General features: G+C 43.7%; 1 protein-coding gene across 5 annotated transcripts in view; it reads left to right on the plus strand.

Annotated features, from left to right (window-relative positions):
* Positions 1-15,809, plus strand: part of RAP1A (RAP1A, member of RAS oncogene family) — a 42,177-nt gene extending 26,368 nt beyond the window's left edge. For all 5 annotated transcript variants that reach the window (XM_080367711.1, XM_080367709.1, XM_080367712.1 and 2 more), the window contains 6 exons: positions 1,169-1,237; positions 2,819-2,875; positions 4,330-4,470; positions 9,451-9,594; positions 12,845-12,960; positions 15,093-15,809. In XM_080367711.1, the coding sequence (XP_080223837.1) occupies positions 1,169-1,237; positions 2,819-2,875; positions 4,330-4,470; positions 9,451-9,594; positions 12,845-12,931 (498 nt within the window). In that variant the 3' untranslated portion in view covers positions 12,932-12,960; positions 15,093-15,809. The remainder of the gene's footprint in view (positions 1-1,168; positions 1,238-2,818; positions 2,876-4,329; positions 4,471-9,450; positions 9,595-12,844; positions 12,961-15,092) is intronic.
* The last annotated feature ends 1,184 nt before the right edge of the window (positions 15,810-16,993 follow it).

Consider the following 16,993-nt stretch of genomic DNA (forward strand, 5'->3'; position numbering starts at 1 on the left):
TGCTAGAAATCTTTTCTTCTTATGATAAAAGAAAGCAAACTGAAGAACTGCTCAGTTTCCAGCATACAGCAAGATGTTCTATGTGTATCTGGCATATGACACTCAAAAAGCTTGCAAGTACTTGCATGACAAGTGTGAACACTCTTGTAAAAAAGTCTCAGCCTTCCGTCCAGATAAAATACAGCTTCTCAAAACAGGTAGCAACTTTGCAGGATTTGTATTTAAAAACTTGTGGGAAATTCAGTTGGCAAAAGGTAGTTGGTGTGTTTGTTGATTTTAAAGAGACAAAATTAAGTGCTGGGATCTTGGCGCTTAATTTTACAAACACACACCACCTTGTTTTACCAACATCAGCGCAACCTCTGGACACTCCTGTGCTGCAGTACTGTTATTACAGATTATTGTAGGTAAGAGCGTGGGGACGCGGGGCAAAAAGAAACGGAAATCTCTGCCGTGCAGAGGACCAGTAAAGCTGCGGGCTGACAGGAGCCAAAGCACGCCACGCACAGAGCCTGCATGTCCAGAGACGGGCCACGTCCGAATGACAGCTGGGTGGAATGTTTGGAGTAGATTTGCTTTCAATAATTATATAGAAGAAAGACTTCCTCTTTGAAATGAATGATGCCTCTTCCTTTAGTGGTTCAATACAAATTGAGTATCTGGAGACACTCCAGATTTAACTTGCTGCTCTGAAATATGTCTGTGCTCAGGGCATGTAATTCAGGGTAGCTCCACTGTAACTCTACTATGATTTGAGTTGAAATGTGGATTTTCCATACCGTACTTTTCCACACTGTACAGATTGCCAGATCTTCTGATTAAATTTCAAGTCTTCCATATTTGGTGGTTTTTAGTCTTCTAAAGTCAATGTGAAGTAAAGACATTTTTGAGGATATAATCTTCTATGAAAGAAGCAAGCAAGCAAATGGTTTACATTTCAAAAAAGTTTGGAAAAAAAGCCTGAATAAAGCGGTTCTTAAAACAAGAGAATGTATGCAAACTTTAATTTTAAAAATTGAAAATTTGTGTGGTTTTTTGTGCTCTGTTGAGTTTTAACAGCAGTATTGAGTAGTTTTTGTGGTGTTACTTTTTCATGAATTGCTTTTTGGTAAATGTTACTGGTCCTGTTCAGTTCACTTAACTTTTTTATTCTTTCCTTTCTCCTCAGACTGTACAGTTTGTTCAGGGAATTTTTGTTGAAAAATATGACCCAACAATAGAAGATTCATACAGAAAGGTAAAATAACATCATTTTTATTTCTTTCAAGTCTCAGAGAGCTCGCTTCTTTTTAATAGTGCAACAAAAGCTTATCGGAATGAGAAGGGATCTTTTCTGAGAAAATGTAATGGCTGCATAAAAGCGCAGCAGGAAAGCGATGAGTAGAAAAGCATCAGTCTTGGAAATGGCTTCATGCAGATAAGTACTCTGTAAAGCCAAAGGGAGCTTGCTAGCTTAGGGCATCAGAATGCAATCAGACAAATTGTATCGGCTACTATAAAGCTTTATTACCAGGGAATGACAAATTTTGCTGTTAATTGGGCTGCTCCCTAACTTAGCTCTGTTTAACAGGAGGATTAAACCTGTGTTACTCCATACATCCATGAGCTTTCACTTTAAATCTCCGGTGACTCAAGTTGAGGTGGTTTGAGGCTGCAGCTCTCCACTCTTTGCCTGTTTCTTCATTAGAGGTTACTACACCTGCCCAGAGATCAGTCTGGTGTGTGTTCCTGAACCATCACCAATTTCCACTTGTACTGGGATATGAGCTGTGGTGGTTGGCAGGTGAATGTACTGCCTGTCCTCCTGCCAGTGCTTCTGCTTGATGCCTGGGGATAGAAACAGCTCAACCAAACTAGGGTCAGACTGTTACTCAGATCTGTTTGCTGTAATTTGGCATATAATTATTACTTCAAAACATAAAAGATACCCATATTTGCTACATGTGTGCTACCTGTAGGAGTTGTTACAGAGGATACATACACCATTCATCACAGAGGTTATATTACTGTAGCATAGCAGTTGCCTTTTGTTGTTTTCTTTTAGGAATGGCTAATTTGCCATGTAGTATAAATGCATTCTGCTTGGTTTGAAGGCATATAGAATTCTTTACAGCTGTTTTAGATGCAGGCTTGTAATTGCTGAGCAAAAGTCCTTGTCAGGATCCCTGATGCTGCCATGTTACGTAATTCTACCAACAGAGCCGCTTTCTTCACTCGATTGATGTCAAGTAATCCATTGTTTTACAGATTAGCATAAATGTTACCATAATTAAAGGCACCAAAACATAAAATGAAATCCTGTAGCATTTGTGCCTGTGATAATTAAATGTAAATTGTGTGATGAATTCTGCTTTTAAATTTATTTGACTTTCCTGGAATTACCGTTGTTGGATCTGAGACATTTCTCAGTGAGTGGAAGGCTTGCTAAGCCTAACTGTGAGGATTACTAAATATTTTACTTTTTCTTTTTCTTTACTCCCTTCTCCCCCAGCAGCAAAAAGAAATTGAAGTTTAAGGTCCTTGGATTTGTAAGGGTGGATGTTATCTCACTTATGTTGAGATGTTTACAATGAGCTGCTCATTTAAGCCTTTGTAATCAGCAGAGTCCCTGAGCTGACCCAAATGCCTGGCTTGGGGCATAATTAATCCTCTAATAGTGGTGCTTCTCTTAGTGTTGGTGAAGTGCAGCTGGGCAGCTTGCTTACAGAGCTCTTTGCGACAGAAGTAAAAATTAAGCTGAGATTCCTCTTGCCTGTCCCATTTCAGACATTTTAGTTTTAATTGTGTTTGTCTCTTCTCTTTTTTTTTTTTTCCCCAGCAAGTGGAAGTAGACTGTCAACAGTGTATGCTTGAAATCCTCGATACAGCAGGGACAGTAAGTATAATTTCTTTTTCTAATTGGTATGGGGTTTCTTTGTTAAGAATGAGATGATGAGATGTTAAGATTACAACTTAGACTAGAACAGTAATCCGGCCCAAGCAAAACCAATAGATCAGCTGCAGTAATTTAAACGGGATGCTTTTGTTAAGCAAACCAAAACCCAGTGTGGTGAATGAGCCTTCTGCAGCCCTGCCAGCAGCGTTGTGAACCTGTTGCCAACTGGTGCCCCAGTGTTGGGACACAAAGGTTGGTGCACGCTGTGCCACTCACCTCTGCTCTGCCATCCACCGTCGTCGCGCTATCAGCATACTGATACGGGATAATTTTACGTGTGAAGTCTGCAGGTGGCCAGAGCACACAGACACAGACTGAAGCTGCTTCCAGGCAGTGCATAGGGGGTGCCTCACAGCAGGTCGCCTCAGCGTACGTGGAGAGGATTGCACCAGGAAAGATTTTGTACCTGCCAAGGAATACTCCTTTACCCAGGTGGTACCTTCCTGGCGCTGCCGTTGCAGCTTTGGGAGGCCCATGTCATCCTTCCAGCCTGGGAGCAGCCGGGGCTGCGCCGCGGCGCCCTTTGCCGTGCCAGTGTCGCCTACTGCCACACCAGTGTCACCGACAGCCACACACAGGCCTGTCACTAAGTAAACAGACCTTGTAATGGTTGAGTGCACATCACAAGGGGAGGACATGCTCCCTAACAGTTAGTTTTATTTAGAAAGCTTTGAAAACTATCAACAGCAGTGTGAAGGCGTGGAAGCAGAAATCATTGTTACACAGTTCTGGTGAAGCTTCCTTTCAAAGGCTTGGACAAAGGCAGCTCTGATCTGGTACAGATTTTCCAGCCTGCTCTTGCATTTCATTGCATTGAACCTTTAAGCCACTTTCATGCTAGAGATGACTACTGTACAATTGCATATGTTCAGAGGTGGTCAGGCAGTGCCTTCCCACGCAGTCGTGCTCACAGTAAATCGTGAGTGTGGGACACCTAGGCCTGTTTCAATGTGGTGTTAGAGGAGGAACTGAATTTCCAGTCCATATCTGTTGTCTGGGGAATTGTTGCGATGGCAGACTCGTGCTTAACACCATATCAGAAAATAAATGGAAGATCACTACAAAATATGTCAACCAAATCTTAATACCTTGTATTATATTTGGGGCATACAACAGTCTGTCTGCAGATACATTTTCATTGCTCTTCTTGATCTTTCTCCCATTTTTTCAAGAAGTCTTTTTCTCTATTGGGGGGGGGGGGAGCAAAGGGAAAGAGATGTGTTAGTGCTTTTATTAAATTTGCATGCATCAGTAGATTTCTGTAAGGAGTAAAAATATAAATGCATGCTGTACGGTGTTGTATTTTTTTGTCCATTACAGTAAAAGTGTTTCTTTGTAAATGTTCGTTAGCTGCATTCACTAGCTAATTATTTTTAAAAAATATTTGATTCCAGGAGCAATTTACAGCAATGAGAGATCTCTATATGAAGAATGGCCAGGGGTTTGCACTAGTATATTCTATAACAGCACAGTCCACATTTAACGACTTACAGGACCTGCGGGAACAGATTTTACGGGTTAAGGACACTGAAGATGTAAGTAGACTATTTTTTTCTTCTGCAAATGGTTAAAATGTGTCTGTACGTAAACATCCAGGAGTTTGTGAGCAACATTTCTATGAATATTCTTTGCTTGTATAGCAGAGTTTAGTGTCGAAGGAAGTTTCATTAGCATTGTTTGTTATTTTCAGTGGTGGTGTTTGAGGTCCAACACCTGCTAAGGGGCATAGTGAAAGCAGATCTTCACATGTGCTGGGAGCTGTAACAGTCTTTGGAAATGGTGGGAGCTGATTGAAAACATTTAGTTTCTGCCCCGCTCCTTTTAACTCCAGTATTTGCTTTTTCTTCTTTAACTGTGCTTTAGTGGTACTTTATTTCCCTCAAAGTTAAGGAAAAATAACAGTTGAACTCGCCAGTAATTATGTTCTTAGTAGGTGTGCAGCTGTCTTAAAGGAGACTCTAGCATTGCTTTTCCCAAAGGTACGAAGCAGAAGTTGAAGTCCAAAGCCATGGCGTCTCCTGAAGGTCAGCTGGGAGGGCTCTCCAGCTGGCGCGGGGCGGTGTTGTACGCTGCGCCCTCTGTGCCGTTCACAGGCGTACGGGTCATAATCCAGGTTGATGAACTTTAACTGCAAATAGAAAGGACACATTCAGCTTATTGGCCAAACTGTGCTTTGTAATTTAATTGTCATTAGTATTAACAGCCTTTTTTTTTAAAAAATCACAGAATGTTCCTTTATTTTCATTCCTCTGTGCAAGAATGCTGGTAAGGAGGGATGGGAGCCTGTTTGGTCGCCTCCGCTCCAGTAACTGAAGCGGTTTGTTAGACCCCAAGCCCTGGGTCTTGTCGTGTGAAGCAGAGATGCCCTTACTGCAGCTGTGCGGAGTCTCTTGGTTTGTGAGCTCCACCCAAATCCATCAGAACCAAAACTTCTACAGGATTTTAGGTTATCCTGTTAAAATGTGCTTATCCCGTTCTGAAGGAAAGGAGGATGCTTAAGGGTCTGTTGCTCCTGTGACATGCACATGTGAGCAGGGAGGGTTCAGCTTTGCACTGCGGCGTGCCCGTCCCTGTGAACGGTGATGGCACTCTGCAGGCCACCCTCAGTCTGAGGCTTTTAAATTCTCAACAGATCTCTTCGTTCATTCTGTCATACAAAATCTGTAACCCTAAGGAGACCACACAGTTAATGAATTAAATCATTAAGAGACTCTGAAAGAGCCTTGGCTAGTGATGCAAGGTCATAATTTTAGTTGTTTAAAACCCTTTTAAAATAAGGAAAAATTACATTAAGATAGTTTGCATTCAGTCCTGTTTGACAGAAGAAAACAGAAAACTATTTACCATGTTTCCAGTTCAGGCCCCAGCTCCCACAGGGGACTCCTTGGTGGGTTTTTAATTTGTAAACATGTGATGTAGGTGAGATTGCAGGTGGCTTTTGCTGTGGTAGCCATGTGGCTGGTTGGAGATGAGTGGGAACTCTTGCTGTGTAGGCTTCCTCCAAAGGAAGCTGAATATTTATTTATTTTTTTTTTTGCCTAACAGCTGGTAATGTATTCAGGGGTTTGCCCTGAGGAGTGTGAAAAAGGTTGTCTGTTTTTTTCCACTGACAGTTTAAAAGTAGCCACTTTGATGCCGATTGCTTTCGGGTTGTGTCAGCTGCCGTGCGGCTCCGGAGCGGAGCGGTGGAAGCAGCAGCCTCTTGCTCGCAGCCCTTCTCTCCGTCCAGCGCTGGGGCAGCGGTGGTGAGAGGCAAACAGGGCTGGCACATGTATTTAGGCCAAATCCTAAATAAGCAGTGTGCATTGTATTTCAGTGGCCATTCAGGAAGGTGCAGTTTGAGCAGTGTGTGGTGGGACGGGCGCAGCCCGCAGCTCAGCTGTTCGGCGGCCGAGGGCAACCGCTCGGGCTGCTTTGTTCTCCTGGATCTTCATTGTCCCGTATCCCGATTACCTTGTTTTGAATGGCTTTGGTTCCCTCCTTGGTTTAACAAGCACAACTTCTATTTATGCAAAACTGATTTTCATTTAGGTAGGGATTACGCTTGCATAAATCCCTGGTAACGCGAGTCCTTTATTAGCCTCTCGCTCAGAGCCCAGCGCTTCGCTCAGCTGCACTCGCTGGAGGGGAATTTGCACTGTAAGCTGGTCAAGTTCGTCGGACAATAGAGACTGTTGCTTTCATTTTTACTTCAGTGGTTTGATTTAATTATTAAAATTCACGTATTTATTTTGTTAGGGAGATGTTACTTGTTGAATCCAAGCTTGAGAACCTTTTGAACATTGGAGCAGTGTTCTGCTGAGTTAGGAAAATGCACTCCTCCCTGTATTTACTTGCAGAACTTGTCTTTTTAAATCCCAATATTTAAGCCATTAAATTATATATGTCTAACAAAGTTTAAATTTCAGTCTTCTACGTGAAATAGTAAATGATCCAAAGCTAGTTGTTCATCAAACTCTGGGTTTGGGTCCATGGTGAACAGTTAACCTTTTGAAATAACCCAATGCAGGTTTTCATGTCTTCCAAAGCTGCAGTGTTTACCCAGCTATCACCCTTTTTCCCTATTATTTCACATCTTTTATTGCTGAACACGTTGAAAACACATTTTCATGTTTTGGTGTGAGAAAATTTCTCTCGACTGTCTAGAAAGTTGTAAAGAATGGGATTAAGCTGATATAGTTGTTAATACCCTGTCAGTCTCTAATGCGAAATAAGCTTTTATTTGGATTTGCCTCATCTGTATTGTGACTCCAGGTTTCTGATGTAATAAGTAAAACTTCTCAAAAATAAATATGTGATCACTTTCTAATCAGTGTGGCTGTGAGTTTTAAATACAGAAAATAATCTTGAGTGTAGTTGAATCGGGAAAAGACTACAAATACTAACATTGAAGTAGATAAAAAATGTACAGTGTGTTGTAAATTACCAAAGGAAGTGGATAATGATGTATTTTCCAGCTGGAAAGTACTCATTTTCTGTTCAAAGAATTAAATGTTTCAGGAAATGGAGCAGGGTGCACGCCCATTATCAGCAGTTCTTTAGGTATTTTTTTCTACTTTTACACGCTGTAAGGGAAACAGGATGCTGTGCTGCTGTGTGCACGCAGTGTGCTGCAGCGCGTCCTGCAGACCTTGCTGTGGGCTCGCCTTTCAGAATCCACCTGAGCTCCGGCTGTGTTGTCCCCTGCGATCTAAGAGATGCAGGTGGTAAAAGCAAACTTCAGACTGATAAGTAACCCGCAATTCTCAGGCGTAGACGGTCCTGAACTGTGTGTCTGTCTCCAAACGGGCTGTGAAAACGCGTGGGCTGGAGCTGGGGCGCGGTGTCAGGCTGGGTGCCCCTGGGGAGGGGTCCTGCAGGAGGGGCTGGCAGCGGCGGGACTGCGCTGCGATCTCATCACCGTGTAGGTATGGAAATGGCACCGGCGGGTGGGTAGTTTGGGTTGTTACAGAGATATTTTTTGTGTGTGTGTTTTGAGTGGGTTTTCTTTTTGCTTGTTTAAGGTCTTTTCTACCCATTTGTGACCTCTTGGTGAGCTACAGTTTTGGTAGAGACTGCCTGAGAAGCAGAGAAGGCCTTCTGAAATTATATATCAGGCCTTAATTTCTAAGATGTCTTAGTACTAGTTTTAATCTTTTTGCCCTATTTCTTTCTCCTGAAAGAGTTTTAACTCAATATCTAAACGTAACTGATGAGAGCAAGTCTCCTACTGCTTACACTCACCAGTGCTTACCCTGATACTTTGAGACAAATGGATTTATAACTTAATGAGTGCAGGTTGTACTTGGCGCTCCGCACTGCACCAAGCAAATACAATCACCGCCCCTGTGAGAAACCGGTGAGCTATGGCTGAGCAAGAGCCCTGTCCTTTCTGTTGCCCCTTGTGCCATTTGTGGCAGGGCTGTCAGCCAAGGACCCCTCCTTTCTGCGCAGCCTGATGCAAACATGTTGGTAATAAGCATTTACCGCAGCCAAGGTCGTTTTCCTACGGTATTAAATTTCTCTGCTTTTCTGTAGGAAATGTCACAAGGAAAATGTTTTCCCCAAGGCACTTTCTTTCTCATGAAGGAGCGAGAAGGTGACTCGCCCAGACACTTTAGAAGGCCAGTGGCTTAAGGAGAAGGGCAGGTGCCCTTTCATCATTGTCTTGGACAAATGATTTGCCTGTGTTTGCCCCATGGGTGTAGGATGAATCTGTTGAACATGTATCAAATGTTTGTTTTAATATTGCATGAGGTTAGTTATTGGAAGCGATGTGCTTTCAGGAGCTGAGCTGCTAGGTGGTCACTAGCTGGAAATTTTAATTACTCGAAGCTGGCAAATACCAAGCACAGCGTTTGTGGCTTTTGTACTGAACATCCTCTTTTCTGTGTGCATGCAAAACATGTCAGTAGTGCGATATTGTGTTGAACTGAGAAAGGCAGGTCATCCTGTGCACAGGGCTGTGGGAGTGCTTGGCTGCACAGGACTGTTCCTTTTTATTCCGTGTCCAGGGAAGTGCTTTTCGAAGGTGTTTCCATTTCTTGCTGTGTGGCTTGACAACAGGTTGACAAGACGGGTCAGAGGGGCTGAAATGTATAATGTGTGTCTTAAAACACGTGCTGTATGTTCAGTTGCCTGAAATAGATGAAGTCGGCAGGCAGTTGAGCCTACTGTCATGTGAAGGTCCTGAAATGCATTTCAGTTGGAAATGAAGTTTTTTACTAGAATGGTGTTGGATACAGAGACCAGAAAATAAATCTTTACTAACTTTAGATTATGCTGAAAAATTACCATTTGGTTTTACGGTGTCCTCCATGTGTTTAATTTTTGTGAACCAGGGTGTCTGTAGTATGGACTTTCTCCCACCCTTTCCCAGCAGTCTGTCGGCTCTGCTGACCTTCTGATTTTCGTTGGTTTTCATACTGTCTGTATTTTCCTCCCTCCTCATGTGCCTTTGGAAGCCATAGTATTACAGTCCATGTTGTACATTAACTTGCTGATGCATCTCTTGTCCTTGCTTGTCTCCTCTTCAGGTTCCAATGATTCTGGTTGGCAATAAATGTGACCTGGAGGAAGAGCGTGTAGTCGGCAAAGAACAGGGTCAAAACTTAGCAAGACAGTGGTGTAACTGTGCCTTTCTAGAATCGTCTGCAAAGTCCAAAATCAACGTTAATGAGGTAACTATGAACTGTTCCCTTGTCTTTCCTGCTTCAGCATGAATGCTGCATTAATCCAGCATGTGGTCCTTCATATATCTCTTGATTGGGAAGATTCAGGATGATTCTGAAATCTCAGCCTGAGAAAGTCTTGCAATGCAGGGTGTTAGCTACTGGTTTCTGTTTGTTTTAAGGAGATCTGCTCCTTTCTCTCTGTAAGGGTGCGTGACTTCTGCAGATAAGTGCTTTCTATAGCCTGTGTCAAGAGGGTGTGAATAGCGGAGGGTCCTGAGTAAGCCCGGTTAACTAGATGACTCTCAGATAAACTATCTGGAAAGTGTACCTTTTCAAGATAGCTGCTGCTGCTACGTAGAAGGTGGATTATGCCCCATTGTATTACTTGTGCTGTGTAGTGCTGGCTGTTTCTGAAGTATTTGCCTTTCACATTCCTGGTACATCTGGCTGCTCAAGCAGAGATCCCATCACGGTCGCCTCTGTTAAGCCACTAACATACTAGACCGTGTCCAGACATATACCTGTTTAAGCAGTTTCCCGTGTTTAGGTGAGAAATGCCTTTGCCATCGGTGTGCCTCCTACTGCTACCTGAGGTAGAGTAGTTCTGCTGAGGGAGCTCTGCTTGACATCAGGCACCAAGTTTTTATTCTCTGCTGTGAATTATCTGACTGTGACAGAGGCCAGGTTTCCAGGCACAAAAGCTAAGGTGACCCCATTGAGCATAGCTGGTTTGGTGCCAGGAGATAACTGGGACCGTTTAGGAGGCTGTGTGATAAGCAGGAGCAGTCGGATCTTGGACTGGACCCAGCGTTAAGTTGGCAGCAAGTGGGACATGTGCAGCACTGCAGCTACCCTGTTGAAAGGGAAGGGAGCTCGGGGCTGCATGAATTGCAGCTCCTGTGGCTGGGATTAGCCTAGCTGTAGTGTGCACTAATCTAACCCGGTAAATATAGCTCGCTGAGCTAGACTCCTGCCAGAAGGGATTTTTGTGCATGTGTGTGTGTCTGAGCTGTAGTAAAACCATGACTGTTAATGAGGAAACTAGTGGCTCCGTCATTGAACAGATCACCATGGAGTATAACAAGTTCTGGTTTTATTTGTATTTCCACAGTTTGTGCCAGATACTGACCTCTCGTTAGCCAGAGGTGCCTTAAAGCTGTCCCCAGAGCTGTGTGGGAAAGGGGATTGTCCCACGGGCAGAACACTGAGCTGTCCTGGGGCGAAAGCATGCCCATGGTTTACATACAGTCAGCCCTAACATGTGAATCCTGCGTCTCCGTATTTCCCTGTCATGTCTACTGCCTCCAGTGACACTCAGATCATAGAGAAGAAAATTATCTGGAAGATCAGTTGCTGGTTTTAGTGTGATCTTAATTTTCTAGGTTTATGCCAATTTATACTGTCTAGTTATGAAAAGATGAGGATATCAGAGAAGAAGCACTGTGAATCGAGCACCTTACTGTACTGGTTATTTGTTCTGCTGGCTCTTGGACTGAGGAAACATTTGCATTTTTCTAGGTTTTGGTTTTGCTTTTTCACTACTTTTAGACTTCCTAACTTGCTTAAAATCTGGGCTAAAGGGTGATAAATTTCTGCACGCATTTGCTGGAAGTGAGACAAACCTTTCATCCAGATAGTAAGTTTTTAATACAGTGTCAATCTCTGTAGCAGCACTTCAGGTGTCCTTCTGGTGGTCTGTGTGACGCTCTTGCACCACGCTGACTTTCCTTAGAGACAGTGGCATTCCTCAAACCTTGTTGCAGACTTCTGTACTTACAGTCAGTACTAGCACTTAAGTGCTCTAACTCTAAATATTTTTTTTTTGAGGGATCTTTTCCCCTACCTTAGCCCTGGGAAAGTTAGAGGGAACTGCCTCAAAACATTCAAGGATCTCATTTGCCAGAGCAGAGATGGTTGGTGCCTCCAGAAATTCTGACGACTCCTGCACATCATGATCACACTCAGATTATCCTGGCTCTTGTTTGTAAAGGCTTAAATACTGAAAGCTGGTTTGCATCAGCATAGGAGATGCCACTTATTAATTGGTTTATCCTACAGAAACTTTTCTTTTGTGTCTCATCTGTACACTTTTGAACATTTTGGCTGTGTCCTCTTGCGAGTACAGACTGCTACTTTTGCTGGAAGCTTACAGTAGAAGACAGTAGCATATTACAAAATATTTTCCATGAGAACTTGATAAAGCCACTTGTCACGTTCATTTATTTGCAACTATTTAACTGTGTACGGGTGCTTTTTCATGTAGGTAGTAGCTGGAAAATCTTAAACTACCAGTTGCTGCAATTTGTTATAAACTGTTTCTTAATCTTCTGAATTTCCTTGGAATCAACAAGAATTTGTGAGCTGTCAGCCACTCCAGGAAGGAAGAAAGTAAACAAGGACAAGGGTGGAGCCTTCTGGAGGTTTAAATATTTCTCCTCAATACTGCGACCCAGCTCCAAGCATTTTTGCAAAGCTCATTTTGCTATTAATGGGTTGAGTATTGCTGGGAAAACAACTCACAGCAAAAGCGTTCACAAGAAACTTGTATCTGCAGCTGAAAGAGGCCCCTGTAATCGTCCCCGTCTGGAAATGTCTGAGTTCAGGGCAGATGTTTTGCTTCTACTTGCTAGTTTTATTAATAAACTCAAAAGATTAGACCAGGCAAAAAGGTGAAGTGATTAACAGCTCAAATCTGTTTGGCAAAGGGGGAAATTATCACGACATCCTATGCAGCGGGTGAGCAAAGACTGGTTCTGAAGGTGACAGCCAAGGAAAAAAGATGCCTTTCCATACAACAGTGAGAACATGCTGCTGCTGGCGAAGCAGCGCTCTGCCGAGACGCTTACCAGCCCAGGGATCACCAGTGAGAAGATGATCCTTACGGATATTATGTCTGCCTTCTAAAAAAGCCTGTTGTCATTCCTTTTCTCCCACTTTTCCAAAGCAAGGGACTCGTTGCCATTTCATTGCTGTACTCTCTGAAGCCTCTGGTTGTATGCAGCCTGAAGGAGAAAGCTGGATGCTGCAAGATAGGAGTTTACAGCTCCCTTATATTCTGCACACTGCTGTGAGCTCTGTGCTCTCTTGTTCCATGAGCAGCTGCTTGAAAGCATGTTGTAGTAAATGCAAGCAGTTTAAATGAATTGATAAAACTGCAGCCACCAGGAAAGAGTATCAGTTTGCCAATCTGCCTAATTTTTGACATGTGTAGTGTTCTTATCACTTTGATTTTTCAATTTGTGTTTCTCATTTTCAGATCTTTTATGACCTGGTCAGACAGATAAATAGAAAAACACCAGTGGAAAAGAAGAAGCCTAAAAAGAAATCATGTCTGCTGCTTTAGACTCTCATCATGCAGCAGCTCTGAGCCAGGTAAGAGGTGTCTGAATTCTTCCTGCAGCTCAGGCGCTCAGACCGTGGGCTGCTCCCAGCAGAGAGAGGACTCGCTGCCCTTCCCTCCACTCCTCTTTCTTCTGTCTGCTCCCAAATACAAACTTCTGCAGTTGTTGGACCTGTTTTTTTAAAAGGTCAGTGGCACTGACTGACCTGGCAGAGCAATACCTACTTCTCTCCCTTTCTCCTTTTGCTTGGGTTGATGAGTGTGACAGCAGGAGCTTCCTTTTTACTCTTGCAGGTTCTTCCTCTGTGTTGTGACACTGCTCTGAGCCACCGTGGCTCAGTTTTGCTTCCTGCTTATCCTCTGCTGAAATCTGGTAGCATCTATATGACTTGTGTTATTGCTGCAGCTGCCGCCTCAGTCCTAGGTGTTACAGGGCCGATAGGTGATTGGTTTGGGTGGGACATGGATATATGGATATCAATGGCACAGAAATAAAAAGCTCCCCACCAAAAAAAAAAAAAAAGAGAACCACCCCGAGGTTGGACATAGTTATAAATAATCTTCCTGTGTATCTTGGCAGGGTACTCTGTGTGCCTGCAGCTGTTCCATCGCACTCCTGAAAGAAAACAGCATTTCTGTAGCTTCAGGTTTTGGACAGAAATACCACCTAGGCTGCCCTGTGAGCTGTCAGCGTGTTAGCACGCGAGTGTGCCGAGTGTGCTGCGTGGCACTGTTCTGAGCAGAGGAGGGCGTGGGGTGCGCGGCCCATCTCTGTGCTGGGCGGTAAGACATGGGCAGAATGCAAGCAGGTGGTCCTGGGCCGTGGTTGTAGTGCAAAGCGCGTTCAGCCTGCGAGCGCAGCGGGCATGCGTTGGAGAGGAGTAAAGGCTGCACCGGCTGCAGCCTCTGTCATCCTGGGCTGCATGGGCTGCCAGCTCCTGATGGTGTCTGTGCCCCAGCAGCAGCTCTGTATTCTGCTCTTCAGTTTCATGAATAGGTGCAGCAGAGCTGGCAAAAGCAGCTCAAGTACCCGTGTCCTGCAGTGTTCCAGACAAACTCCTGGCCATAGAAGGATTTTGGGAATTCCTGAAAGCAGGTGGCTTGCTGTCTGCTGCCAGATCTGAAGTTCATGCTCTAGATGGCCATTTTCGTAGCCTAGGTGTGACTGAGTAGGATAAGTGGAGCTGTGCAGTTAACCTGGCTTCTGATGACTTAGAATTAGTATCGTATCCTGAGCTTTGAATGCCAGAAAATAATAGCTTAGGGTTGTGGGAAAACAATGGCTTTAGGAAAAGAAACCGAAGAGCCCGTCTTGGAGTGGCTTTTCCTGTTCCTCAGGTGATAAGGCTGAATTTAGCTGGTGTGCCGTCAGCCAGGATGACTTCTTGGAGACGGGCTTCCCCAGCCGCGGGGAGAACGTGCTCCGTGCCGGGCTTGGCGCGGCTCTGCCATCGCCCTCCTGCCTGCGATCCCGCGCTGCGAAGCCCGGCACCAGCAGCAGTGTGGCACTGCAAGGGCAGCATGGCTGAAGGAGTTCGGGCGTTCGGTCAGGCACTGATGAGGCCTCTTGTAACGTTCCCTTCTACCCCAGACCTGCTCCAGATGCTCAAAATATTTCAGGGTCTCCCTCATTCTTTGTAAATCTCTTCCCAGTTCATTGCCTGCTTTGGACAGCTGGTGTAGGGCTCGGGGAGGTCTCCAACTTGTTAGGCTTTCAAAGCATTTTAAAATATAAAAGGCAGAATTCCTCTCCCAGAAATTGTTTGTCCATTGCTGAATTCAAAACCTACTTGGAGGCCGCCCATCTGGAAAGGCAGGTGGGTTGGGAGGGGGCTGTCGTTACCGCAGCAGGAAAACAGGGCGGTGGCTGTGGCTGTGCTGCTGCCGTCGTGATAAAACAGGAGCTTGTTTCTTGAGGAGTTGTAGTTTCCAAAGCCTCGTCTCTTTTGTATCTCTGAACTGGGAGGATGGTAGGACCAAACCCCAGCACAGGGGGAAGATAAGCAGCTCGTGCTGAAATGCTGCGTGTTTTTACAAGCCTGGGTGCCGGCAGTTGTCTGGGGAAGCTTTTGGGTCTTTGTCTGAGATCATTCATCTCGTCGGTGGGATGAGAAACATCCCTCCATCATCTTTTATTTATTTATTTATTTATTTTCTTCTCTAGATTGCAGGAATGAAGAACTGTTGCCTAAATGGAAAGTGCCAGCATTCCCGACTTCAAAACCTTATGGAAATTAATAACATATCTGAAGAATCTTCTCCTGTTTTTATATACTACGAGAAGAAATTAGATCTTAAAATGGTTTGCACACAGTCCCTGGGAAAAGAAATTGCTCTGTGTATATCTCTTGGAAATTTAAGACAATAGTACTCCTCCTTTGCAATAGCAGTTAACAGATGTGAAAATAAATATAATTGACTCTAGTGTATGATTATACAAAGGAGCATGGATGCATTTCAAATGTTAGGTATTGCTACTATAATTAAAATTTCATATTGACCATTTTATCATAATTTCTCGCCATCGAGCACTAAAAATATTCCACCATTATATCTATAACTATAGATATATATTATCTGAAACTTCCCTTTGAACTCACTGCAACAAATAACTTTTTGAGTCATTGACTTCATTTTATATTTAAAAGTTACAGAATATCATTATTTTCATTCTGCCATTGTATTCTAATTAAAAATGTTTGTGCATAATGCTTTGGAAAAATGGGTCTTTTATAGGAAAAAAACTGGGATAACTGATTTCTATGGCTTTAAAAGCAAAAATATATAATATACTAAACCAACTCTAATATTGCTTCTTGTGTTTTACTGTCACAGATTAAATTACAGCTTTTATGAATGATTAAATTTTAGTACATTTTCATTTTGTTTCTGTGTTTTTGTTGCGGTTTCCAGGCTTTGGTTTTTATCCATGTTTTGTGAATTCCTCTTCCATTCTGGTAGATCAAGTATTCTGTTATCACAAATGCCACCCCTGTGCCATCATGCTGACGCGATGTCTTCACGCCCCCTCCGTGTTGGATGTATTTAATCATACCACACACTTCAGTGCAGAAAGCTACTTTTAATTACTTTTGTATATTCTTTTGAATGTTTAAAGATTGTATTCTGCTGAAAATATTTCCTCTGTACAATTATTTTTATATGTACAAATTTGGTTTAATACCGTATCCAGGTCTGACTTTTGCTGTGCTTTTGGTGTCACCCGATGGTGTGCTTTGGGATGGAGTCCCTGTTCTGACGGTGTCAGCCGCTGGGCAGGAGCCTGCCGCATCCCTCCTGGGCAGCATCTCAACGCGACGCTGTGGAGCTGGAAGTTGGTCCTGTCTAAATATAATTTCAACGAGGCAAACAGCTGCTTTAATTTTTAGACCAAATCTGGGTAACGTTACTTATCCGCAAGGTCAGCTGAAGGGGATTTTTTTTTTTTTCATTTTGGGTTTGTTGTGTGTTTTGTTTTCTTTTGTTGTTTTGTTTGGTGTTTGGTTTTTTTTTTTCTATTAAATACCTGTTGGTTTCACCAAGTTTGTAAGAGCAGGATATGAAGAGCCCAGTGGGTGCTCAGCCTCGATCCTCCTGTGTACTGGAGGCCCATCCTTGGCGCGATGCTGCTGGAATTCTGGCCGTGCGGGACTCGCTCCTGCTTCGCTTCCCAGTAAGTGAGAAGAGAAACGTTTCTTCACAATGGAGAAAACTCAGGATGGACGTTGTCCTGGTTGTTTAAATGGGAAACCCAAATGTAATAGGTAGTGAACAGTTGTTCCTGGACCTGTTGTAGAGTTTTACTGGAAACCAGGGGGGAGAAATTTCTATAAATGTTTTTTTTTTAAAAAAACGATGTTACTGATGCAGCTGTTAAATTCCAGAGGGATCACAGTTTCTAAATGCAGCCCGAACGAGACTGGATGAAAGTGTTTGGATGATGAGAGTGTGAAAACATCAGCCTGCATAGGGGCTGCTCGGAGGGCAGTTGTGGCTGGTGGCCCGAGCGGGATGCCCCCTGCCCCGCTCCGGAGGGGCCGAGCTGCGGCGCGTGCGGGGCGCGTA

The sequence above is a fragment of the Falco punctatus genome (genome assembly GCF_963210335.1).
Source record: "Falco punctatus genome assembly, chromosome: 17".
In the NCBI taxonomy this organism is placed as follows: domain Eukaryota; kingdom Metazoa; phylum Chordata; class Aves; order Falconiformes; family Falconidae; genus Falco; species Falco punctatus.